This window comes from Bufo bufo, chromosome 8 (genome assembly GCF_905171765.1).
Source record: "Bufo bufo chromosome 8, aBufBuf1.1, whole genome shotgun sequence".
NCBI classification, from domain to species: Eukaryota; Metazoa; Chordata; class Amphibia; order Anura; family Bufonidae; genus Bufo; species Bufo bufo.
Genome location: NC_053396.1, coordinates 125,186,010 through 125,212,886, shown reverse-complemented (window position 1 = coordinate 125,212,886; position 26,877 = coordinate 125,186,010). Strand labels below are relative to the sequence as shown.

General features: G+C 43.5%; 1 protein-coding gene across 1 annotated transcript in view; it reads left to right on the top strand.

The window, feature by feature from the left end:
* Nucleotides 1–26,877, top strand: part of SMARCA1 (SWI/SNF related, matrix associated, actin dependent regulator of chromatin, subfamily a, member 1) — a 213,767-nt gene that overhangs the window by 50,721 nt on the left and 136,169 nt on the right. Inside the window, exons 7-8 of the mRNA XM_040442707.1 lie at nucleotides 19,245–19,400; nucleotides 23,853–23,984. Of these exons, the coding sequence (XP_040298641.1) occupies nucleotides 19,245–19,400; nucleotides 23,853–23,984 (288 nt within the window). The remainder of the gene's footprint in view (nucleotides 1–19,244; nucleotides 19,401–23,852; nucleotides 23,985–26,877) is intronic.

Here is a 26,877-nt window from a genome sequence, read left to right as displayed (position 1 = left end):
CAATAATTATTGCCCTGATTCTGTCGTTTTTAGAAACACCCCATATGTGGTTGTAAACTACTGTACGAGCACACGGTAGGGCGTAGAGGGAAAGGAGCGCCGTGTGGTTTTTGGAAGGCAGATTTTGCTGGACTGGTTTATTTACACCATGTCCCATTTTAAGCCCGCCTGATGCACCCCTAGAATTTAAACTCTATAAAAGTGACCCCATCTAAGAAACTACACCCCTCAAGGTATTCAAACTTTGTTAACCCTTTAGGTGTTCCACAAGAGTTATTGGCAAATGGAGATAAAATTTAAGAATTTCAATTTTTTGGCAAATTTTTTCAATTTTAATCCATTTTCCCCAGTAACAAAGCAAGGGTTAACAGCCAAACAAAACTCAATATGTATTGCCCTGATTCTGTAGTTTTTAGAAACACCCCATATGTGGTCGTAAACTACTGTATGGGCACACGGCAGGGCGTAGAGGGAAAGGAGCGTCGTGTGGTTTTTGGAAAGCAGATTTTGCTGGACTGGTTTATTTATACCATGTCCCGATTGAAGCCCCCCTGATGCACCCCTAGAGTAGAAACCTCATAAAAGTGACCCCAATTTGGAAACTACGGGATAAGGTGGCACTTTTGCTCGGACTATTCTTAGGGTATATATGATTTTTGGTTGCTCTATATTACATTTTTGTGAGGCAAGGTTACCAAAAATAGAAATTCTGAAATTTCATCTCCATTTGCTATAAACTGTTGAGGAACACCTAAAGGGTTAATAAAGTTTGTAAAATCAGTTTTGAATACCTTGAGGGGTGTAGTTTCTTAGATGGGTTCACTTTAATGGAGTATCTACTCTAGGGGTGCATCAGGGGTTCTTCAAATGGGACATGGTGCCAAAAAAAAGTCCATCAAAATCTGCCTTCCAGAAACCATATGGCGTTCCTTTCCTTCTGCGCCCTGCCTTTTGGTCATACAGCAGTTTATGACCACATATGGGGTGTTTCTGTAAACTGCAGAATCAGGGTAATAAATATTACGTTTTGTTTGGCTGTTAACCCTTGCTTTGTTACTGGAAAAAATGGATTAGAATGGAAAATGTGCCAAAAAAATTGCTGTTTTGGCACAGTTTTTATTTAATTTTTTGACCGTGTTCATCTGAGGGGTTAGGTCATGGGGCATTTTTATAGAGCAGGTTCTTACGGACGCGGCAATACTTAATATGTCTAAAATATCTTTTTTTTTTGGTGTCTCAAGCCTGAGAACCATAGTTTTTTTTCCGATTGTCAATGGCTAAATTAGTGGAATTAAAATTGGGGAAGGGGATTATAAATTTAGTACTCCATGGAAGTGTGGTACTCCCTGAAGCAACGGTCAATGCAGAGGCCCGGATGATCGGGACACGTGTCACACTGAGTGGTGGTGTCCTACTGTATCCCCCTCTTGTGACACACTGCACTTTTTCTGGGACCGTCCCTTCTTTCCAGTATGGGGGACCACACCTGGAAAGTGTTGGCCAGGGACGATCCGGGCACCTCCAGTTCATGAGGTACTCTGGCCTGCTCTTTCCCGGTCAGAAAAGATCAGGGCCTTGAGAACTGCCTCATAGAACTGGAGGAATTTCCCTGTGTTGCCAGCGCTCCGGGACAGCACAAAAGAGTTGTACAAGACAACCTGTACGAAGTAGACCGCAACTTTTTTGTACCATGCTCGGGTTTTGCCCATGGCGTTATATGGCTTGAGGACTTGATCAGAGAGATCAACTCCTCCCATATACCGATTGTAGTCGACGATACAATCGGGCTTGAGGACCGTTGCCGCGGTACCTCACACAGGGACAGGGGTGATGCCGTTACCGTGAATTGTGGACAGTACAAGGACATCCCTCTTGTCCTTATATCTGACCAGCAACAGGTTTCCACTGGTAAGGGCACAGGTCTTACCCCTGGGGATAGGTACCTGGAGGGGGTGGGTAGGGAGGCCGCGTTGATTTTTCCGCACGGTCCCACAAGCTGACGTGGATCTGGCAGCGAAGGACTAGTATAAAGTTATCCACGTACAGGTGGTAACCCTTATCTAGCAGTGGGTGCATAAGGTCCCACACAAGTTTCCCGCTAACACCCCGAGTGGGGGGACATTCTGGGGATTTAATACGGGAATCTTGCCCCTCGTAAACACGAAACTTGTAAGTGTACCCTGAGGTACTCTCACAAAGTTTGTACAGCTTCACGCCATACCTCGCCCGCTTAGAGGGAACACACTGGAGGAAAATTAGTCTCCCCTTGAAAGCAATGAGAGACTCATCAACCGCGACCTCCCTTCCAGGTACATAGGCCTCCAAAAATTTGACCCCAAAGTGATCGATGACCGGCCTGATTTTGTACAGGCGGTCATAGGCAGGATCACCTTGGGGGGAACATGCTGCATTATCTGCATAATGCAGGCATTTCTGTATGGCCTCAAAACGGGAGCGTGTCATGGCCGTACTGTAAAATGGGGTCTGGTAGAGGACGTCCCCACTCCAGTACAGCCTGACACTGGGTTTTTTGACTAGGCCCATGTGCAGCACGAGGCCCCAAAACGTCCTCATCTCAGCTGCACTGACCGGAGTCCAGCCACCGGACCTAGCCAAAAAGGAGACTGGGTGTTGAGCAATCAACTGTTGGGCGAACAAGTTTGTTTGCTCCACCATCAGATTCACAAAGTGATCACTGAAAAAAAAACTAAAATAGTCATATTCAGTGAAGCCTACTGTGGAAATCTGGATTCCTGATTGGCCAACAAAATCAGGAATCACAGGCTCAAAATCCTCTGGGGTACACCAGACAAGTTCACCGGTAGGGGGCTCAGGTGGACTTATCTGGTGGGCCGGAAAACTATTACGAGCCCCAGAGCTGCTCGTACTAGTGTGGGCCACAGGGTCCCTGGCATGGCGGTCCCCTTGCTCCGCCTGGCGGTGTCTCCGCCGCCTTGGGGGCTTATCATCATCGCTAGATGATGAGGAGGACGCGGATGACAAGAGGAAAGAGAGGTTATCCTCGTCCTCACTGGGGCTCTTGGAGTCGGAGGCAAGCAGGGTGTATGCCTCCTCGGTCGAGAATGTCTGGCAGGCCATAGGGGAGTGTGTGTGTGGAAAACTTTATTTAGTGTGTGTGAGGGCACAGGTATTTGCGTACTTATCCCTAAACCTAACAGAAAAAAAAATCCCCAAAAATGTGAAAAAAAAGAGATTCAAACTCGCTGATCAGCGGTCCAAAGCTGATCAGCGGTGGGGTGGGCGATGCGCTAACAGTGGCCGAACGCTAAGAAAAATAAATAAAGTGCTTGCGCCCCAAAAAATTTGTGTGGGGGGCAGAGGGGTAAGCTGCAGAACCCCTGGGGGGGGGGTCTATGGACATACAGCTGAGTGTGCTGTGGACCCCAGACACCCGATCAGGGTGATGCAAAAATACAACTTTTTTTTTTTTCCTCCTAAACTTTCCCTGACTTTCCCTACCTATCTAAGCTCTCCCTAACCTGTCCCCATGAACCTTTTTAGTGCCAGATGGCACTATGGTGGCTCAGTGGAGGTGCTGGGCTCCGGAGCTGTACAACGCTGCTCCTCTCTCTCCTGGATCCGGACACAGAAAGGAGGAGGAGGCAGAGCTGCAGTAAGTTAAACCGCCCGCCCGCCCTACAGCCAATCGGAAGCGATCCTGAGAGGTGATGTCACCATCACCTCTCAGGATTGCAGGATGGTGATTGGTAGTGTATTATCACATCAATGATCACCATCCTATTTCGGGTTATCGGGTCACCAGAGACCCGAATAACCTGGAAACGCAACAAACCGCAGGTCTGAATTGACCTGTGGTTTGCTGCGATCGCCGATACGGGGGGTCACAGGACACCCCTCGGCATTGTCCCAGGGTGCCTGCTGATTGATTTCAGCAGGCACCCAGTTCCGATCACCGCCCACAGGGCGTATAGGGTCCTTAAGTACCGGGACATCAGAGCGTACCTGTGTCCCCAACAGGTTAAGGGAGCAGCTGGAACATGTAAGATCTATTTGATTGTTGCAGGATGCAGACTGTATTCTTTAGGAGGCAGCTCAGAGGAGTACTAATGCTTACTGGCTTTGTTTCTTCACATTATGTATTTGAAAGTTTTGTTAATAGGCAGGAGTCCGACTACAGGAAATATTTTTGCCCTAAATGTATTTGTAGGCTGCTAACTGTTTGGTATATTCTCCTGACAACTGAATATTTGTTTTTTATGATGTTATTATGGGGTTTGGGATCAGGTGGGACTGATGATGAGATGGGCACAAAAGTCAAATTTGGGACTGGGGTAGATGGCGGAGGGAACACCAGAGCCCCTGAGATGGTTCTTCTGACCTTATGTACCAATGTGGGGATTATGGCTGATAAAATTAAAATAGTAGGGTGGAATGTAAGGGGATTAGGAGACGCAACAAAGCGAGCTGCGATATTTTTAGCGTTACAACAATATCAGCCTGCAGTGATTTGTCTATCAGAGACACACTTAGTTTCCACTACTACTCATTTATTACAGAAACCATGGGTGGTCGCTCTTACCACTCCACACTTTCCACACATTCAAGGGGAGTGAGTGTCCTAGTGCACAGATCTATACCTTTTACATGTCACTCGTCTCGTATAGACCCTATGGGGAGGTATGTGTGCTTGCACTGTACCTGTCGCCACATCACCTTTGTCCTAGTAGCAGTATATATCCCTCCTCCTTATAGCAGTGTAGTGTAGAGATCATGGTCTTTGTTGAGGAGCTGTCTATATGTCCCATTTTAATAATAGTTGACTTTAACCTCTTGGAGACATATGACGTACCGGTATGTCATGATGTCCTGGTACTTAAAGACACATGACGTACCGGTACGTCATGGGTAGTTCCGATCACCACCGTGCGGCTGGCGGTGATCGGAACAAAGTGCCTGCTCAAATCATTGTCCCAGGGTGCCTGCTCAATGCGCGGGGAGGTCCCGTGACCCCCTCGTATCGGCGATCGCCGCAAACCGCAGGTCAATTCAGACCTGTGGTTTGCGGTGTTGACGGATGGTTGCGACGGTGATCGGAGGTGCCATCGGGTCCCCGTGCTGCTGTAATGGGGACCCGATGGCATGGAAGGCAGCGCGATGCCATCCTTAGCAGGGCTCCAGATGGCGACGAAAATGGTCGCCAATGCGACTTAGAAATTACAAATGGCGACAAGACTTTTTTCTTGTCGCCATTTGCGACTAGACCCGCCGCCGCAGCTCTGCTCAATACAGCGGCGGGGCACAGGTGATCCTCGTTCTCAGCAGCGCAGTGGAGGAGTCTCTCCCTCCCCCTTGTGCTGCTGCTGCCGCCGCCTCCGCCAATAAGAAGAGACGGGAGGAGGAGGGGAGGGGCTGTGGCCACTGCGCCACCAATGAAGAAAACTGACCCGTAATACAAATACAGGAGGCGGGTGCCAGAATCAAATAGCCGACACCCGACCTTTGTGACAGGGAGCTGCGATCAGCTGCAGTTGAGTTAACCCTTCAGGTGCGGTACCTGAGGGGTTAACTGCCGCTGATCGCAGCTCCCTGTCACAAAGGTCGGGTGTCGGCTATTTGATTCCAGCACCCGCCTCCTGTATTTGTATAAGAAACATTGGTGGCACAGTGCCCCCCCCCCAGTATAATAAACATTGGTGGCACAGTGCCCCCCCCCCCCCAGTATAATAAACATTGGTGGCACAGTGGGAAGTGCCAATGAGGGTTAAAAATAATAAAAAAAATTAACTCACCTCCTCCAGTTGATCACGTAGCTGCCGGTCTCCTGTTCTTTCTTCAGGACCTGTGGTGACGTCACTGAGCTCATCACATGGTCCATTACCATGGTGATGGATCATGTGATGTATCATGTGATGAGCACAGTGATGTCACCACAGGTCCTTTGACAGGTCCTGAAGAAAGAACAGGAGACGATCAATTGGAGGACGTGAGTTAATTATTTTTTTATTTTTTAACCCTCATTGGCACTGCCCACTGCGCCACCAATGTTTATTATATTGAGGGGGATGGCGCACTGCGCCACCAATGTTTATTATATTGAGGGGGGGCGCACTGCGCCACCAATGTTTATTATATTGAGGGGGATGGCGCACTGCGCCACCAATGTTTATTATATTGAGGGGGGGCGTACTGCGCCACCAATGTTTATTATATTGAGGGGGGGCGCACTGCGCCACCAATGTTTATTATATTGAGGGGGGCGTACTGCGCCACCAATGTTTATTATATTGAGGGGGGCGCACTGCGCCACCAATGTTTATTATATTGAGGGGGGGCGCACTGCGCCACCAATGCTTATTATATTGAGGGGGGCGAACTGCGCCACCAATGTTTATTACATTGAGGGGGGGCGCTTTGCGCCACCAATGTTTATTATATTGAGGGGGGGCGCACTGCTCCACCAATGTTTATTATATTGAGGGGGGGCGCACTGCGCCACCAATGTTTATTCTACTGGAGTGTTGGGGGGGCGCACTGCGCCACCAATGTTTATTATATTGACCTTCTACTATGCATTCTGTGTTAAGAATGCTATTATTTTCCCTTATAACCATGTTATAAGGGAAAATAATACAGTGAATAGACTTTCATCCTAGCAACCATGCGTGAAAATCGCACCGCATCCGCACTTGCTTGCGATTTTCACGCAGCCCCATTAACTTCTATGGGGCCTGCGTTGCGTGAAAAACGCACAACATAGAGCATGCTGCGATTTTCACGCAACGCACAAGTGATGTGTGAAAATCACCGCTCATGTGCACAGCCCCATGGAAATGAATGGGTCAGGATTCAGTGCGGGTGCATTCCGGTATTTTGAATGCCAGATCTGGCACTAATACATTCCTATGGGGAAAAATGCTGGATCCAGCATTCAGGCAAATCTTCAGTTTTTTTCGCCGGAGATAAAACCGTAGCATGCTGCGGTTTTCTCTTTTGCCTGATCAGTCAAAATGACTGAACTGAAGACATCCTGATGCATCCTGAACGGATTACTCTCCATTCAGAATGCATAGGGATATGCCTGATCAGTTCTTTTCTGGTATAGAGCCCTTGTGACGGAACTCTATGCCGGAAAAGAAAAACGCTAGTGTGAAAGTACTCTAAAATATTAAGTTTAAATCCCCCCTTTCCCAATTTTACATATAAAATATATAAACAATAAATAAATAAACATATTACATAGCGCTGTCCAAACTATAAAATTATTAAAAAATATCTCCTATGCGGTGAGCATTCACCATTTTTTAGTCACCTTGTCACCCCAAAAAATAGCATAGGACTGTTCTATTATGGGCCGAATGTTTCATAAAATGCGAAATGCACGCGGCTTTTTTTTTTGCGCGGTATTGAGTATCGCAATACTTTTTTATGGTGACGAAAGCGAATCAAAATTTTGGTTTCAAAACAACCCTACGCCGATCTGATCGGCGTAGCGTTGTCACGATACCAAAATTTTGATTTGGTTTCAATTTGGCGACTAAAAATTTGATTTGGCTCCTAAATTTTTCAGTTCAGGAGCCAATGGCTACTAGGTATTTTTTTTTAGTCTGGAGCACTGCTTAGGCATCGACGCTGCCTTCCGGTGAAGAGCCTGTGAGATCCAGCCCCCTGAATCTCACAGGCAGGAAGCTGTATGAGTAATACACACTGTATTACTCATACAGCCAATGCATTCCAATACAGAAGTAAAGGGGATTAGACCCCCAAAGTGTAAGTCCCAAAGTGGAACAAAAAAAAAGTGAAAAAAAAAGTTGAAAAAAAAGTTTTTCCTCGAAAAAATAAAGTTTCAAGTAAAAAAAAACAAAAACGGCATTTCCCCCAAATAAAGTAAAAAAAAAGTTCACATATTAGGTATCGCCGCGTCCGTATCGACCGGCTCTATAAACATATTACATGAACTAACCCCTCAAATGAACACCGTAAAAAAAAAAAAAATTAAAACTGTGCTAAATAAACAATTTTTTTGTCACCTTACATCACTAAGTACAACAGCAAGTGATCAAAAAGGCGTTTGCCCACCAAAATAGTACCAATCTAACCGTCACCTCATCCCGCAAAAAATGAGCCCCTACCTAAGACAATCGCCCAAAAAAATAAAAACTATGGCTCAGAATATGGAGACACTAAAACATCATTTTTTTTGTTTTAAAAAAGCTGTTATTGTGTAAAACTTAAGTAAATTTAAAAAAGTATACATATTAGGTATCGCCACGTCTGTAATAACCTGCTCTATAAAAATATTACATGACCTAACCTCTCAGGTGAATACCGTAAAAAAATTCAAATGAAAACGGTGTAAAAAAAGCCTTTTTTTTTCACCTTACATCACAAAAAGTGTAATAGTAAGCGATCAAAAACTCATACGCACATCAGAATAGTGCCAATCAAACCGTCATCTCATCCCGCAAAAATCATACCCTACCCAAGATAATCGCCCAAAAACTGAAAAAACTATGGCTCTCAGACTATGTAAAAACTAAAACATGATATTTTTTTGTTTCAAAAATTAAATCATTGTGTAAAACTTACATAAATAAAAAAAAGTATACATATTAGGTATCGCCGCGTCTGTAATAACCTGCCCTATAGAAATATCACATGACCTAACCCCTCAGGTGAATACCGTAAAAAAATAAAAATAAAAACAGTGTAAAAAAAGCCATTTTTTGTCACCTTACATCACAAACAGTTTAATAGCAAGCGATCAAAAAGTCATATGCACCCCAAAATAGTGCCAATCAAACCGTCATCTCATCCCGCAAAAAATTAGACCCTACCTAAGATAATCGCCCCAAAACTACACTGGTTCAGGCCCTGTGAGATACTTCCTCTACATACAGGGGTTTGATTCAGGGATTTGAAATACAGCCATTTTGTGCAGAGATATATTTACTTCAGGCCTACACTGGTTAAGGCCCTGTGAGATACCCATCTACATACAGGGGTTTGAATCATGCATTTGAAATACAGCAAAAAATATGGCTCTCAGACTATGGAGACAGTAAAACATGATTTTTTTTTTTTCAAAAATGAAATCATTGTGTAAAACTTACATAAATAAAAAAATAGTATACATATTAGGTATCGCCGCGTCCATTACAACCTGCACTATAAAAATACCACATGATCTAACCTGTCAGATGAATGTTGTAAATAATAAAAAATATAAACGGTGCCAAAACAGCTATTTCTTGTTACCTTGCCTCACAAAAAGTGTAATATAGAGCAACCAAAAATCATATGTACCCTAAACTAGTACCAACAAAACTGCCACCCTATCCCGTAGTTTCTAAAATAGGGTCACTTTTTTGGAGTTTCTACTCTAGGGGTGCATCAGGGGGGCTTCAAATGGGACATGGTGTAAAAAAAGCAGTCCAGCAAAATCTTCCTTCCAAAAACTGTATGGCATTCCTTTCCTTCTGCGCCCTGCCGTGTCCCCGTACAGCAGTTTACGACCACATATGGGGTGTTTCTGTAAACTACAGAATCAGGGCCATAAATATTGAGTTTGGTTTGGCTGTTAACCCTTGCTTTGTAACTGGAAAAAAAATATTAAAATGGAAAATCTGCCAAAAAAGTTAAATTTTTAAATTGTATCTCTATTTCCCATTAATTCATGTGGAACACCTAAAGGGTTAACGACGTTTGTAAAATCAGTTTTGCATACCTTGAGGGGTGTAGTTTATAGAATGGGGTCATTTTTGGGTGGTTTCTATTTTGTAAGCCTCGCAAAGTGACTTCAGACCTGAAGATTTGCTTCTAAACTTCTAAGCCTTGTAACATCCCCAAAAAATAAAATATCATTCCCAAAATGATCCAAACATAAAGTAGACATATGGGGAATGTAAAGTGATAACTATTTTTGGAGGTATTACTATGTATTATAGAAGTTGAGAAATTGAAACTTTGAAATTGAAATTGAAATTTTTGGTAAATTTGGTATTTTTTTATAAATAAAAATTATTTTTTTTAACTTCATTTTACCAGTGTCATGAAGTACAATATGTGACGAAAAAACAATCTCAGAATGGCCTGGATAAGTCAAAGTTATCAGCACTTAAAGTTATCGTTTTAAAGTTATCAGCACTTAAAGTGACACTGGTCAGATTTGCAAAAAATGGCCAAGTCCGTAAGGTGAAATAGGGCCGAGTCCTTAAGGGGTTAAATCACTCCCGAATGAAACGGTTCCCGGGATAGATGGTTTACCGGCAGAGTTTTTTTTTTTAAATATACCAAACTATTATTACCACAACTTCTTTCTGTCTTTAATGAAGCCTTTCAAAACGGGGAACTGCCAGCTTTAATGAAGGAGGCAGTGGTGGTTGTACTACCAAAGCCTGGGAAAGACCCGACCCTCATTGATTCGTATAGACTAATCTCCCTATTAAACTCCGATGTTAAGATATTGGCAAAGGTCCTAGCAAATAGGCTACAGGCTGTTATCTCAACTATCATCCATAATGATCAGGCAGGATTCATGCCTGACAAATCCACCTCGATAAACCTCAGGAGGCCAGAGGAGGGCAGAATCGGTAGGAGATCGGGCCATACTATCTCTGGATGCGGCCAAAGCCTTTGATAGTGTGGAATGGAACTATCTCTGGGAAGTATTACGTGTCATGGGCTTTGGAAACATATATATATCCTGGGTTAAACTACTATACCGCGATCTCAGAGCTAGGATTAAAGTTAATGGTGGTACATCAGAGGTATTTGGGTTGGGCAGAGGCACACGTCAGGGGTGCCCGTTATCCCTTCTTTTATTCGCCATCGCGATTGAACCGCTTGCATTTTTACTCCAATCCTCTGAAAAAATTGTGGGTTTCCCTATGGGAGCCAAAGAGGAGAGGGTGTCTATTTATGCAGATGACATGCTCATATATGTGGGCAATGTGAAGCAGTCGCTGGGCCCTATCATGTCTCTTATACAGGATTTCAGAGACAGGTCTGGTCTTTGCATAAATTGATTTCTCCCTTTTATACACTCAGCTGCAGGTTGTCCACAAATTCAAGTACTTGGGAATTGTGGTCTCAACAAACATTGGGCACTACGTGAAAAACAATATAGAATCGCTTCTGAATAAATGGGTGAAAAAATCAATGCGTGGTGCAAACTACCAATGTCTGAAATAGGTAGGAGCAATCTCCTTAAAATGATTCTCATGCCAAAGCTTATGTATGTCTTGCACAATTCCCCTGTCTGGATTCCACAACGAATCTTTTTCAGGATAGATAGAATGTTTAGAAGCTTGATCTGGCGTAAGAAACGAGCCAGGATCCGGCTGGATATTTTACAGAGACAAAAAGAAGCAGGGGGTCTATCCCAGGGCTTGACAAATTTCCTTGGAATTTAGGAGCCAACTAAAAAATTTAGGAGCCAGGCGGAGCCGCGTCATAAAATCTATATTGCGATATAATTTTAAGCATGTACAATATGCGATATATATCGCAATATATTGTTTTCTATATTTGAGGGGGGGGGGTGTTTAAACTTTTTTTTTTTTTACTTTTTATTTAATAACTATTAGCCTCCTTAAGGGCTAGAACCCTTGTCATATTCACCCTAATAGAGCTCTATTAGGGTGAATAGGACTTTACACTCTCCCTGCTGCCCTGTGCTTTGTGCACATAACAGCAGGGAGCTGACCATGGCAGCCAGCCTATCATGTGCCCCCCAGCCTCTGATCAGCCCCTCCAGCCTCTGATCAGCCCCTCCAGCCTCTGATCAGGCCCCCCCTCTGATCAGCCCCCCCCCCCCCACCCCCTTTCTGATCAGCCCCCCTCTCTCTGATCAGCCCATCCAGCCTCTCCCTCTTATCAGCCCCCTCTGGTAACAAACCCACCCCCCCTCCCTCCCCATTATTAATCATTGGTGGCAGTGGGCAGTTCCGATCGGAGTCCCAGCAGTGTAATGCTGGGGCTCCTATCGGTTACCATGGCAGCCAGGACGCTACTGAAGTCCTGGCTGCGATGGTATGTTAGTGAGCAGCATTATACTCACGTGCGCCGCGATCGCCGGGAGCTCCTTCTTCTCATAGGTCTGTGCGGCGCATTGCTAATGCTATAAGCATTAGCAATGAGCCGCACAGACAGAAGAAGGAGCGCCCGGCGGCCACGGAGCACGTGAGTATAATGCTGATCACTAACATACCATCACAGCCAGGACCTCAGTAGCGTGACTCCTGGCTGCCATGGTAACCGATCGGAGCCCCAGCATTACACTGCTGGGACTCCGATCGGAACTGCCCCCTGCCACCAATGCAGACAAACATTCCCGGCACCCGACCTCTGACAGGACGCTGTGATCCGCGCGATTAACCCCTCAACTGAGGGGTTAATCGCGCGGATCACAGCGTGCAGTCATAGGGGCCGGGATATGGCCGGCACATTGGTATTCAGGCATTCATTGGTGGCGCAGTGGCCACAGTCCCTCCCCTCCTCCTCCTACTCTGTTCTCATTGGTGGTCAGCGGCAGCCGCGCACAGTGGGGAGGGACTCCTCACCTTCTCCACTGTGCCGGCTCAGGAAACCATGGTGCGCGCCGAGAGCGCATCTTTGAAAACGGGCTGACAAATACCCAAGCGCCAGGACCAAATTCCTGGTCGCCATGGCGACCTGGCGCCTGGGATTTGTCGAGCCCTGGCCTATCCATTCCAAATCCATGGCTATATTATATATCCTCTCAGTTGCAGCAGCTGAGGGGGTGGGAGAGACCCCAGGGGATATCGCATCTGCCCGGCCAATAGCACACATTATAGAAGATGACTCACCGATGGTCCTATTGGAACAAAATGGCCTCTCTGACAAGTTGGGGAGACACCCTACACTTAATCTGATACATAAGATTTGGCATAAGTGTCGGGATTTGCTGTCTGTACAGGGATTCACTCAGGTCACTCCCCTGTGGAAAAATCCCCTGCTACCTGAGATATTTCGCTTAGAAGAGTTTTCGCCCTGGGAACGGAAAGGCGTGACATTTCTGTATCAGCTGCAGAGAGATGGGGCGTTCAAAGCATTTGAACAGCTCAGGGACGACTTTGCCCTGCCTCATACGGCCTTTACCAATTCTTGCAGGCACGGCACACATTCCAGGCTCAGGCGAAATCTATGTCGCTTACATGCACAACAGTCCCACTGTTTCAGCAAGTGACTCCTCCAGTGGCTTAATATCATATATATGAACTTGTTTGTGAAATCTGTGAAACAAGATACATTAGTGGTCAAGCGAAGGTGGGAAGGAGAGGTTGGCCCAATATCAGAAGACCAATGGAAGGCAGTTTTAGCCTTGACACCTCAGTTATCATTATGTGAGGGCCAGCGTATGTCTCAGTTGTTTCTTGTCCACCGGGTATATAGAACTCTGGCATTTCTGTTCAAGTTTGGTGTTGGGAATGATGCTTCATGCCCTAGATGTGGAGTGAGTCCTGCATCCTTGCTGCACATGTTGTGGGAGTGTGCGGGGCTTGTAAACTTCTGGTCGGGTGTGCTAGCAGATATCAAGGACGTCTATCAGGTTGCGGTTTCGCCCGGTCCGAGGACATGTGTACTGGGAATATTGGACATTAATAACCGACACTAACGCACCGGAGTGCAGCGCTTGCTCTTTCAGGCCAGGAAATTAATAGCTAAACACTGGCTTAGACCCCAACCCCCAACTAGGGCTGAATTTTTGAACAGAATGACCGAGATCCTTCGCCTAGAAAAGGGTGTTTATCTTAAAAGGCAATGTCTGGCTAAGTTTAACAAAATATGGGACAAATGGGTTGAATGTAGGTCCATTGTGGTATAACAGGGCTCATGGCTGTGGAATTTTTTTCGGGAGGAAGGGTCGCAGAATTCGGTGTAGATGCAGGACTTCCTTATATGAATCCCACAATGTAGAATGCAAAATTGGCGAGTCGACCTGGTCTTGAAGCGAATGGACATGAAACCCATACTTAGTGTATCAAGAGTTTGTCTGTTGGTGTTCCAATACAATATATCTTTATTGTGGTTGCTGTGCCCGTTTCATCGCCGGGGTTGGTGGTGGGTGGGATGGTTTAAGGGTGGGGTAGTTACTGTTAATATTAAAATATGGATGAATGGGCCTTGACATGTAACCTGTACTATTACTTCTGGAAAATGTCTAGATAAATTTCTACAGGTCCAAATAGATTACCTGTACCGCTTATTGTATCCGCTGCTGATATGCCATGTTTATTTTTGTATAAAAGGAAAATCGTTAATAAAAATTATCTGATACAAAAAAGAAATGATAATTTAAGCATCCACATGCACAACTTTTTCACCCGATGAACAAGCGTTTTGCTCCTTTATTGGGTGATCTGCAGCACTTTTATGAAGGCAGATTATCAGGAACGAGTGTTCGTGTAAATACAGCATTACTCATCTTGCATTAGACATGTTTAATATGGAGTAGTTGGCGACCTTCTTATAGCAGTTTTTGCCTTTGATCAACACAGTAAGAAAATAGGTTACCCTAGATCAGGGGTGGCGAACCTATGGCACGGGTGCCAGAGGTGGCACTCAGAGCCCTCCCTGTGGGCACCCACATCCTGTAATAAGTCTGTGGTGTACCAATATGCCATAGACTTTTCCTGCCATTCATCAGCGCAGGGCGCACTATGAACAGCGCAGGTAGCACACTGAATGTAGGCAGGGTATTATAGCTAAATGATAAAGTACATGGAAGATATGCTATACTGGACTGTAGTATTCAGGGTGAATTACCATGTCGGCACTTTGCAATAAATAAGTGGGTTTTGGGTTGCAGTTTGGGCACTCTGTCTCTAAAAGGTTCACCATCACTGCCCTAGATGGACCCTTATCACCTATGTCAATATATGAAAGAGAACCTATCACCATGAAATGCAGTACAATCTGCAGGCAGCATGTTATAGAGCAGGAGGAGCTGAGTAGACTAATATATTGTTTTGTAGGAAAGGATTCAGTAAAACTTGTAATTTTATACATTTATATCTCTTCTCTTTCTGAATTTAAGACCACTCCTGTGTACAGCTATCCGTGACTGACAGCTGTCTCTGTATACACACTTACACAAAGAATGCGATCAGTGATAACACCTCCCCTGTGTACAACTGAAGTCAGAAATTGCAGAGATTTAAATGTTTAAATTACAAGTTTTACTGAATCTTTTCCCATAAAAATATGTATCAATGTGCTCCGCTCCTCCTGCTCTATAACATGCTGCCTGCAGATCACACTGCATTTTGTGGTGACAGATCCTCTTTAAACACTATCTGTAACAATGAAACATAGCTTATCTTGTTTTCAGGAGGGAGCCTACTTTAAATCTTGAATTAGGTGATCTACTAGTGAAATAGTGACAGATACTTGTGGCACAGGAGCATGCTGCTGCAATCTTACTCCATGTGTCTTTTGTAGTTGTCCCAGTGCAATACCAGCTTATAGCACAAGTCATGTCTCTATATGATTCCTCAATAACTTCACTAGAAAAAGATGGTGACAGGCACACTGATCTAAAAAATCTGTGAGGATGCGGCTCCCCTATTTATGTGCTGAAGCCCCTTACATGTTATACTATTGTCAGCCAAACCTGCAGCATTCAGGAGGACCTGTAGACAGTCTAACATTTAGTATAGCCCAGGGATGGGCAAACTGCGGCTCTCCAGCTGTTGTAAAACTACAACTCCCAGTATGCCAAGTCTGCCTACAGCTATCAACCTACAGCAGGGCATGATTGGATTTGTAGTTTTACAACAGCTGAAGAGCCTCAGTTTGCCCATCCTTGGTATAGCCTCTCGACTGTCCCCCAACAGATGATTATGGCAAGAGAAAAATGGTGAGAGGCGCTCATAGGGTGGTAGGCAACGATAGTTTGGTTTAGCGAAATGTATGGAGTATGCTCACCTTTTGGTGTTGTGCGTGTGGGCACAACGTCCGTAAGGGCAGATACACGGAGAGAGGGGGGTCGGTGCTGCCAGTACCCGTTCGGTCCCTTTGGATGGAGTTGCCAAGAACTCCTAGGGACTGTGGAGGAAGTGGTGAATGGTTTGTGTGCTGGCACACGGTAGGATACTTCTTTGGCGCACAAAAAATGACCTCAATTCGGGAACTTTTGGTGTAATAGCTTTTTATTGTGCAATGGACAACGCATTTCGGAGTTTATAACTCCTTTCTCAAGTCTATAAAGATACAACAAAAAATGCAGAAGCCAAATGTATCCCCACATAATTAGAGGGGTATGTACATGTATTATACAGTAAAAAATTAGAGGGGTATGTATGTACATTATACAATAAAAGATATATATTTATATATATATATAAAAAATGATAATAACTGTGGTTTACAGAGAAGAATAAAATGCGAGTGCCAGTTTAAACTAAAATAAAGAAATCAATTAAAAGGAAAGAGAATCAACAGATGTTTGGTATCACATGTTGCATATTGCGCGTATAAGGTCACTCATGGACCCAGTGATGTCTAATAAATTCTGCTCGCATAAAGTTTGCGTACTCCAGTGTGTCCTAAATGAACGACGTTATTATATAGGTAGATATACAGTACAGACCAAAAGTTTGGACACACCTTCTCATTCAAAGAGTTTTCTTTATTTTCATGACTATGAAAATTGTAGATTCATACTGAAGGCATCAAAACTATAAATTAACACATGTGGAATAATATACATAAAAAACAAGTGTGAAACAACTGAAAATATGTCATATTCTAGGGTCTTCAAAGTAGCCACCTTTTGCTTTGATTACTGCTTTGCACACTCTTGGCATTCTCTTGATGAGCTTCAAGAGGTAGTCCCCTGAAATGGTTTTCACTTCACAGGTGTGCCCTGTCAGGTTTAATAAGTGGGATTTCTTGCCTTATAAATGGGGTTGGGACCATCAGTTGCGTTGAGGAGAAGTCAGGTGGATACACAGCTGATAGTCCTACTGAATAGACTGTTAGAATTTGTATTATGGCAAGAAAAAAGCAGCTAAGTAAAGAAAAACGAGTGGCCATCATTACTTTAAGAAATGAAGGTCAGTCAGTCAGCCGAAAAATTGGGAAAACTTTGAAAGTAAGGGCTATTTGACCATGAAGGATGGGGTGCTGCGCCAGATGACCTGGCCTCCACAGTCACCGGACCTGAACCCAATCGAGATGGTTTGGGGTGAGCTGGACCGCAGAGTGAAGGCAAAAGGGCCAACAAGTGCTAAGCATCTCTGGGAACTCCTTCAAGACTGTTGGAAGACCATTTCAGGGGACTACCTCTTGAAGCTCATCAAGAGAATGCCAAGAGTGTGCAAAGCAGTAATCAAAGCAAAAGGTGGCTACTTTGAAGAACCTAGAATATGACATATTTTCAGTTGTTTCACACTTGTTTGTTATGTATATAATTCCACATGTGTTAATTCATAGTTTTGATGCCTTCATAGTCATGAAAATAAAGAAAACTCTTTGAATGAGAAGGTGTGTCCAAACTTTTGGTCTGTACTGTATATGGCATAAAAGGAAGTCCCAGTGCTGGACCATGATATGTAAAGGAACATCCTGATGTCCATAGTATGATGCTTTTATGGTGGCGTGTATTGCGGTAATATGTAGTGGAGTGTATCAGAGGTTATTTCCTGGACCGATCTGTACAATGTGGTGTATAGGTATGCAGGACAGAGGGAAATGGGAGGTTTACCTTGGGGGCGTCAGCAGCCATCTGGCCACCCTTGCTGCTGACTCCCCCAAGGTAAACCTCCCATTTCCCTCTGTCCTGCATACCTATACACCACATTGTACAGATCGGTCCAGGAAATAACCTCTGATACACTCCACTACATATTACCGCAATACACGCCACCATAAAAGCATCATACTAGGGACATCAGGATGTTCCTTTACATATCATGGTCCAGCACTGGGACTTCCTTTTATGCCATATATATATCTACCTATATAATAATGTCGTTCATTTAGGACACACTGGAGTACGCAAACTTTATGCGAGCAGAATTTATTAGACATCACTGGGTCCATGAGTGACCTTATACGCGCAATATGCAACATGTGATACCAAACATCTGTTGATTCTCTTTCCTTTTAATTGATTTATTTATTTTAGTTTAAACTGGCACTCACATTTTATTCTTCTCTGTAAACCACAGTTATTATAATTTTTTATATATATATATATAAATATATATCTTTTATTGTATAAGGTACGTACATACCCCTCAAATTTTTTACTGTATAATGCACGTATATACCCCTCTAATTATGTGGGGATACATTTGGCTTCGGCATTTTTTGTTGTATCTTTTTAGACTTGAGAAAGGAGTTATAAACTCCAAAACGGGTTGTCCATTGCACAATAAAAAGCCATTACACCAAAAGTTCCCGAATTGAGGTCGTTTTTTGTGCGCCAAAGAAGTACCCTACCGTGTGCCAGCACACAAACCATTCACCACTTCCCCAACAGATGATGTCAGGGGATGGAAGAATCGGGTGCATTGAATTTTTATGCCCTGATCCTTTCGTTTTCCCGGCAAATGAGTCACCAGAGGTTTCTGACAGCAGAACCAAGTGTGTACATGTATGGGGTGAGTTGGGAGAGATTGTTTTTAGCTATTGAGGGTTTATGTGCACCTCTCAAGGCAGGAGGAGAAATCTTGGTGACCTCATTTTGAGATATACCAATAGATTACGATCTACTGTGTGTCATCTGCTGGTATATTTAATGAATGAGAGATATGCTATCCATTACTAGATCATAAAGCAACATCTCTGTGTTACAGCATTATCTTATTCTTTTTCACTTTGTCTTTCCTTTAATATGCAGTGGGGCCCCCGCTAATCAGCTGTTTGAGAAGGCAGCGGCGCTTGCAGTAGTGCCATGGCCTTCTCTCGGCTTTCCCTAGGCCAGTGACGTCACGTTCATCTGTCACGTGGCCTAGGCACAGCTCAGCCCCTATTCACTTGATACCAAGCACAGCCATTGTACAATATGTGGCAGTGTGCTTGGTAAGCATGGAGTTGGCCACCACGCTCACAGGAGCACTGGTGGCTTCTCAAACAGCTTATCGTCGCAAGTCCCGGGTGTTGGACCACCACCGATCAGAGTATAGGTCATCATTCCTAAAGTCTTGGAAAACCCTTGTAAATAACAGTATTCAAATGTGAAATTTACTGCTTTCTCAGTCTTCAAGGTCTTCATGTTTCTTTTTGTGTAACAGGCTGCTTTCATACGAGATGTTATGATGCCGGGAGAGTGGGATGTTTGTGTTACCTCCTACGAAATGGTCATACGGGAAAAATCTGTTTTTAAGAAGTTCAACTGGAGATACCTTGTTATCGATGAGGCACACAGAATAAAGAATGAAAAATCTAAGGTCAGTTACATGATTCTGAAATGTGTGGTTTAGGGCTCATTCACAGGACCGTGGTTTGGTTCCGCATCGGAGCCGCATTTTTTGTGGCTCGGGTGCGGACCCATTCTTTTCAGTGGGGCCGCAAAAGATGGGGACAGCACTCCGTTCCGTGGCCCCGCAAAAATTATAGATCATTTCCTATTCTTGTTCATTTTGCGTACAAGACTAGGCATTTCTATAATGGGCAAATTGCGGAAGGCACACAGGCGGCATCTGTGTTTTGCGTATCCGCAATTTGCGGACCGCAAAACACGGCACGGTCGTGTGAATGAGCCCTTATACAGACGGACAATACAATTAAAGCATACCTCCAGGAACCTCTTAGTACATTCTCTTTTAAACTTTTTCTGCTGCAGACTTCTTGCTTATTCGCTAGCAGGCAATTGTTATCATTGTCTGCTGTACCACAGATACAGTGGAGCAGCCACGTCGGCCACCGGTCTCTGTGTCTGCCAGCCCACTTTACTCTTTGCCCTTTTCCCTTACAAATGTTGCAGTACAAACAGGACCTTATTACCTAGCATGTTTCCTCTACATACACAGAAGGCATGAACTATGATTGAGTAAACTATGTACCATACAAGCTTGACAAAGGCCATTCATGCTAAACCCAAACACTGCCTGATATGTTTCTTATATGTGAACACCTGATGGTGGCCGACTTCCAATAAAACTACCTATAATTGCATCAGACCTATGGGTGCTGTCCCCTCTTTGTTAAAAAAACATTGGGTATACCGATCCTCTGGCAGGAAGGTTTACCAAGTACAAAACAGGGTAGACAGCGCCGTTGATTTTGAATCAGTTTTTCCCTCTGGTTCAGCACAGCAGTCGCATGCAGTATTCGGGCACATCTCTGCTGCAGCTAAGAACATGATCATGTTCTGGGGGGGGTTGAACCAGTGAGGTAGAGGTTCTTTTAACAACTCCGAGCCTGCGTAGGTGGTGGACAGGAGGATAGGAGTGGTAGTTTTGGCACTGATAGGAGTAGTTCACAGTGGCTTTTCCCACTCTGCTGCTCCCGGGGGCCATGCAGTGAATAGAAGATGCACCCTTTCCTCCCTCGGTCCATACCCTGGGCTTTTTGGGGGCTCCTGCCTGGTGGTGATTGGGGTGCTCTTAATGTTAGATATATGGCTGGGTGCAGGGCAGGAAGGCAGATGCAAAGGCCTGCACAAGGATGGAGGCAATAACTAGGCCTATTGGTTGCAATAAATAAAATCTATCTTTACTGATTTGATGATTGGAGTAGTAGTACTTATAGCAGCATAGGCACAGTTCCAAAGTATGTTACAGTGTAGTGCTTTTCCCACTAGCTGTGTATAGGCAGTAATGATGGTAGTAGTACTCCTAGTCTCTCTCTAAGTACACTTTGCAATCTTTCCAAGATTTGTTCTGTTCTGTTCTTATTAACCCTTTCTGCAATTCCTGGGCTGAGGACTGCAGATTCTAGATATGGATGGCCAGTCCATTTGAGAGTGTGGTGGACACCGAGGCAATATTTATTTTCCACAGCAACAAAAAATGTCTGCCATAAACAAGCGAATACCTTGTTGTTGTTATCTTGCACTGCCTTTATGGTGGTTCTAGACCTTCTAACATGGATGGTCTTTTTCTCTCAGGGGTACTCAAAAGTCTCAGAGAGAAAGGTTCTCTGGACTTGGGCCTAGTCTCCAGGAACTCTCACACACACATCATTCTTGTAGCTCCTGCTCAACTAAGACTCACTAACGAGGGGGGAAGCTAAGTCCATCACCCTGGCAACCTAACCTAGTCTGCCAATTTTAACTGTATATTGCCCATACATTGCTGTTAGGTATACACAGTACAGAGAGACATACAGTCAGGTCCATAAATATTGGGACATCGACACAATTCTAAAATTTTTGGCTCTATACACCACCACAATGGATTTGAAATGAAACAAACAAGGTGTGCTTTAACTGCAGACTGTCAGCTTTAATTTGAGGGTATTTACATCCAAATCAGGTGAACGGTGTAGGAATTACAACAGTTTGCATATGTGCCTCCCACTTGTTAAGGAACCAAAAGTAATGGGACAGAATAATAATCATAAATTAAACTTTCACTTTTTAATACTTGGTTGCAAATCCTTTGCAGTCAATCACAGCCTGAAGTCTGGAACGCATAGACATCACCAGACGCTGGGTTTCATCCCTGGTGATGCTCTGCCAGGTCTCTACTGCAACTGTCTTCAGTTCCTGCTTGTTCTTGGGGCATTTTCCATTTAGTTTTATCTTCAGCATGTGAAATGCATGCTCAATCGGATTCAGGTCAGGTGATTAACTTGGCCATTGCATAACATTCCACATCTTTCCCTTAAAAAACTCTTTGGTTGCTTTTGCAGTATGCTTTGGGTCATTGTCCATCTGCACTGTGAAGCGCCGTCCAATAAGTTCTGAAGCATTTGGCTGAATATGAGCAGATAATATTGCCCAAAACACTTCAGAATTCATCCTGCTGCTTTTGTCAGCAGTCACATCATCCATAAACACAAGAGAACCAGTTCCATTGGCAGCCATACATGCCCACGCCATGACACTACCACCACCATGCTTCACTGATGAGGTGGTATGCTTAGGATCATGAGCAGTTCCTTTCCTTCTCCACACTCTTTTCTTCCCATCACTCTGGTACAAGTTGATCTTGGTCTCATCTGTCCATAGGATGTTGTTCCAGAACTGTAAAGGCTTTTTTTTTAGATGTTGTTTAATCTGGCCTTCCGTTTTTGAGGTTTACCAATGGTTTACATCTTGTGGTGAACCCTCTGTATTCACTCTGGTGAAGTCTTCTCTTGATTGTTTACTTTGACACACACACACACCTACCTCCTGGAGAGTGTTCTTGATCTGGCCAACTGTTGTGAAGGGTGTTTTCTTCACCAGGGAAAGAATTCTTCGGTCATCCACCACAGTTGTTTTCCGTGATCTTCCGGGTCTTTTGGTGTTGCTGAGCTCACCGGTGCGTTCCTTCTTTTTAAGAATGTTTCAAACTGTTGTTTTGGCCACGCCTAATGTTTTTTCTATCTCTCTGATGGGTTTGTTTTGTTTTTTAAGCCTAATGATGGCTTGCTTCACTGATCGTGACAGCTCTTTGGATCTCATCTTGAGAGTTGACAGCAACAGATTCCAAATGAAAATAGCACACTTGAAATGAACTCTGGACCTTTCATCTGCTCATTGTAATTGGGATGATGAGGGAATAACACACACCTGGCCATGGAACAGCTGAGAAGCCAATTGTCCTATTACTTTTAGTTCCTTAACAAGTGGAAGGCACATATGCAAACTGTTGTAACTCTTACACCGTTCACCTGATTTGGATGTAAATACCCACAAATTAAAGCTGACAGTCTGCAGTTAAAGCACACCTTGTTAGTTTCATTTCAAATCCATTGTGGTGGTGTATAGAGCCAAAAATGTTACAATTGTGTCAATGTCCCAATATTTATGGACTTGACTGTACGTGCTTCAACATTAAATCACAACATTTAACGCAGTAACATTAAATTAACCCTTTAAGCGATAATTAACCCTTTGCAGTTTGCAGTGGTCCACTGTGGCACTGCAGATAGGCATGTCAAAGCAGCAACAGGGGGAGTGCCTATGTAGCTAGCTGGGGAGAGGAGCTTTAAATTAGCTGGACGTTGTTTGGGGTGGAAGCCACAGTGCAGATCTAATCAGAGGCTTACCTACCATAATCAGCGCCTATGTCAGTTCTCGCAGTAAATACAGGTCCCAACTGGAAAATTCAACAATTACCACTTTGTTCTTTAAACCTGAAAAAAATGTATGTATTTTTTTAAAGGATAACTGTCGTATTTTTTATTTTTTTTTGAGTATTGGATTGTGGTGATTAATATCACCTTGGTGGCCCTATTTCAACTTTTCACTGTGTATTCAATTACCCCTTAATTCCACATTTTTGTTCCCTGTACTGCCTACTTTTACCTCTGCTTAAAATCAGGTTGGTAGGCATGATCCGTCTATCTGTTGATAGACGGAGCACGCAGCGTGCAGGCTCATATTACTGACAGCCAGGGACTGTAAGTAAATGATTAAAGCCAGGTCCTCCCCAGCAGCTGATAACAGTGCCTGGGCTGTGTGCACTTCTCCCTGTCCCTGCGCTTGGCAGACGCTCCCTCACTCAGCAGAGCTGGAGAATGCAGAGTTGAAGCAGTGCAGACCAGGTAAGGGAGATCTGCCATCTGCTCAGTGTATAAATGAAAGCAACATGTGGTAAGAGGACCCCTTTGTATGCGTTTATTTGTACTGCATAGCTTTTTCTTAAAGTGTTACAAGAATGAGAGAAAGTATACAGATGTGAACAATAGTAAAAGTAACAGGCACCACTGTACACTGGGATTATGTGTTTTTTTGCTCTATTCTTTAGCTGTCTGAGATTGTTCGAGAGTTTAAGACCACAAACCGTTTACTACTGACGGGCACGCCTCTTCAGAATAACCTCCATGAATTATGGGCATTACTTAATTTCCTTCTACCTGATGTTTTCAACTCTGCAAACGTGAGTAGTCATTCATTTATGAGCCGTACTGACCACACCATTGACAACCTTTTACAAATGCCTTATTGTGTATGGTGGGTGAAAATCTGATGACAGATGCCCTTTAAACAGCAATTAACTTATATAATTTTATGAGCAGAATTGTGCCCTTTGTGAGTAGGAATGGTCCGATACTTGAACATAGAAGGGATGGGGCAGTTAAGTTAGCTCTTTTCATAAGGCCATCAGAGGAATATAGGGTGTCATTTATGTCAGACTGTGAGTAGCAGACACAGGCAGTCATAAAACATCCTGTAATAATGTAAGGCTTCCTAGCACACACTTTTCTTTTCTAGAAGAAATTAGTATATTACATCTGTTCTTTATATTACACCAAGATAACCTCCATACCATGCAGTGTTGTTTTTTTCTATGAAAAGGCATGTGTCTGCTGCCTCTTTAACCTGTTAAGGACACAGGGCTACCTGTACGCCCTGATGTCCTGGTACTTAAGGACACAGGGCGTACAGGTACGTCCTATGTCGTTCCGATCACCGCCGCGCGGCGGGCGATGATCGGAACTGGGTGCCTGCTGAAATCAATCAGCAGGCACCCTGGGTCAATGCCAAGAGAGGTCCTGTGACCTGCGGTTTTGCTGGCACAGATGTCAGCCGTTTAACCCCTTCCATGCCGCGGTCCGTAGGGACCGCTGTATGGAAGAGGTTAACAGGGAGGGAGCTCCCATAGGGGGCTGCTGTGCCTTTTCACCCCCCGATGGGAGAGGGAGGGGACGCCCCTCCCTCCCCATCACCCACTGCTCTGTTGTGGCAGCGAGTGATGGTTACCATGGCAACAGGACGCCTTCACAGACTTCCTGCTGTCCAAGGTGCTGATTAGACTTCTGCTAAAGGCAGAAGTCTGATCAGACTTTGTAAAGTGAAAATACAGTACAGTACACTATATAGTGTACTGTACTGTATTATAAAGACATCAGACCCACTTGATCTTCAAGAACAAAGTGGGTCTGGGTCAAAAAAATGAAAAAAAAAGTGAAAAAATTTAAAAATAAAAAAACACATTTATCACTGATTAAAAAAAAAAATAATAATAATCTCCTACACATGTGTGATATCACTGCGTCCGTAACGACCTGATCTATAAAATGGTCATGTTACTTTCCCCGCACGGTGAACGCCATAAAAAATAAAAACTATGATGAAATTGAAATTTTGCCCACCTTACTTCTCAAAAAAGGTAATAAAAGTGATCAAAAAAGTCGTATGTACGCCAAAATAGTACAAATAAACCGTCATCTCATCCCGCAAAAAATGAGCCCCTACATGAGACAGTGGCCCAAAAAATAAAAAAACAATGGCTCTCAGGCTAAAACATCATTTTTTTGTTTCAAAAATGCTTTTTTATGTTAAACGTAAAAAAAAAAAAAAGTAGACATATTAGGTATCGTCGCGTCCGTAAGAACCTGCTCTATAAAAATACCACATGACCTAAACCCTGAGGTGAACACCGTAAAAAATAAATAAAATAAAAACGTTGTCAAAAAAGCAATTTTTTGTCACCTTACATCACAAAAAGTGTAATAGCAAGCGATCAAAAAGTCGTATGCCCCCCAAAATAGTGCCAATCAAACCGTCATCTCATCCCGCAAAAATGATACCCTACCTATGACTCTCAGACTATGACACTAAAACATGATTTTTTTTTGTTTCAAAATTGATATTATTGTGTAAACCTAAATAAAAAAAAGGTATACATATTAGGTATTGCCACGTGCGTAAGAACCTGCTCTATAAAAATATCATATGACATAACCCCTCAGGTGAACACTGTCAAAAAAATAAAATAAAAACTGTGCTAAAAAACATTTGTTTTGTCACTTTACGTCACTAAAAGTGCAACACCAAGCGATCAAAAAGGCGTAGGCCCCCCACAATGGTGCCAATCTAACCGTCACCTCATCCCGCAAAAAATAATACCCTACATAAAACTATCGCCCAAAAAATAAAAAAACTGGCTCTCAGACTATGGAGACACTAAAACATGTTTATTTTTTTGTTTAAAAAATAAAGCTATATATTTTTTGTTACCTTACATCACAAAAAGTGTAATAGCAAGCGATCAAAAAGTCAAATGCACCACAAAATAGTGCCAATCTAACCGTCATCTCATTCCGCAAAAATGATACCCAACCTGAGACAATCGCCTAAAAACTGAAAAAACGATGGCTCTCAGACTATGGAGACACTAAAACATGATTTTTTTTTTTGTTTCAAAAATGATATTATTGCGTAAAACCTAAATGAATACAAAAAGGTATACATATTAGGTATCTCCGCGTCCGTAAGAACCTGCTCAATAAAAATAGCACATGATATAACCTGTCAGATGAACGCTGTGAATAATAAAAAATAAAAACTGTGCCAAAACAGCTATTTTTTGGCAAATTTTCCTTTTTAATCCTTTTTTTCCCATAACAAAGCAAGGGTTAACAGCCAAACAAAACTCATTATTTATTGCCCTGATTCTGTAGTTTACAGAAATGCCCCATATGTGGTCGTAAACTGCTGTATGGCCACACGGCAGGGCGCAGAAGGAAAGGAACGCCATATGGTTTTTGGAAGGCAGTTTTTGCTGGACTGGTTTTTTGATACCATGTCCCATTTGAAGCCCCCCTGATGCACCCCATGAGTAGAAACTCCAAAAAGTGACCCCATTTAAGAAACTACACCCCTCAAGGTATTCAAAACTGATTTTACAAACTTTGTTAACCCTTTAATTGTTCCACAAGAGTTAATGGCAAATGGAGATGAAATTTCAAAATTTCAATTTTTTGTTACTTTGCCTCACAAAAAGTGTAATATAGAGCAACCAAAAATCATATGTACCCTATCATATG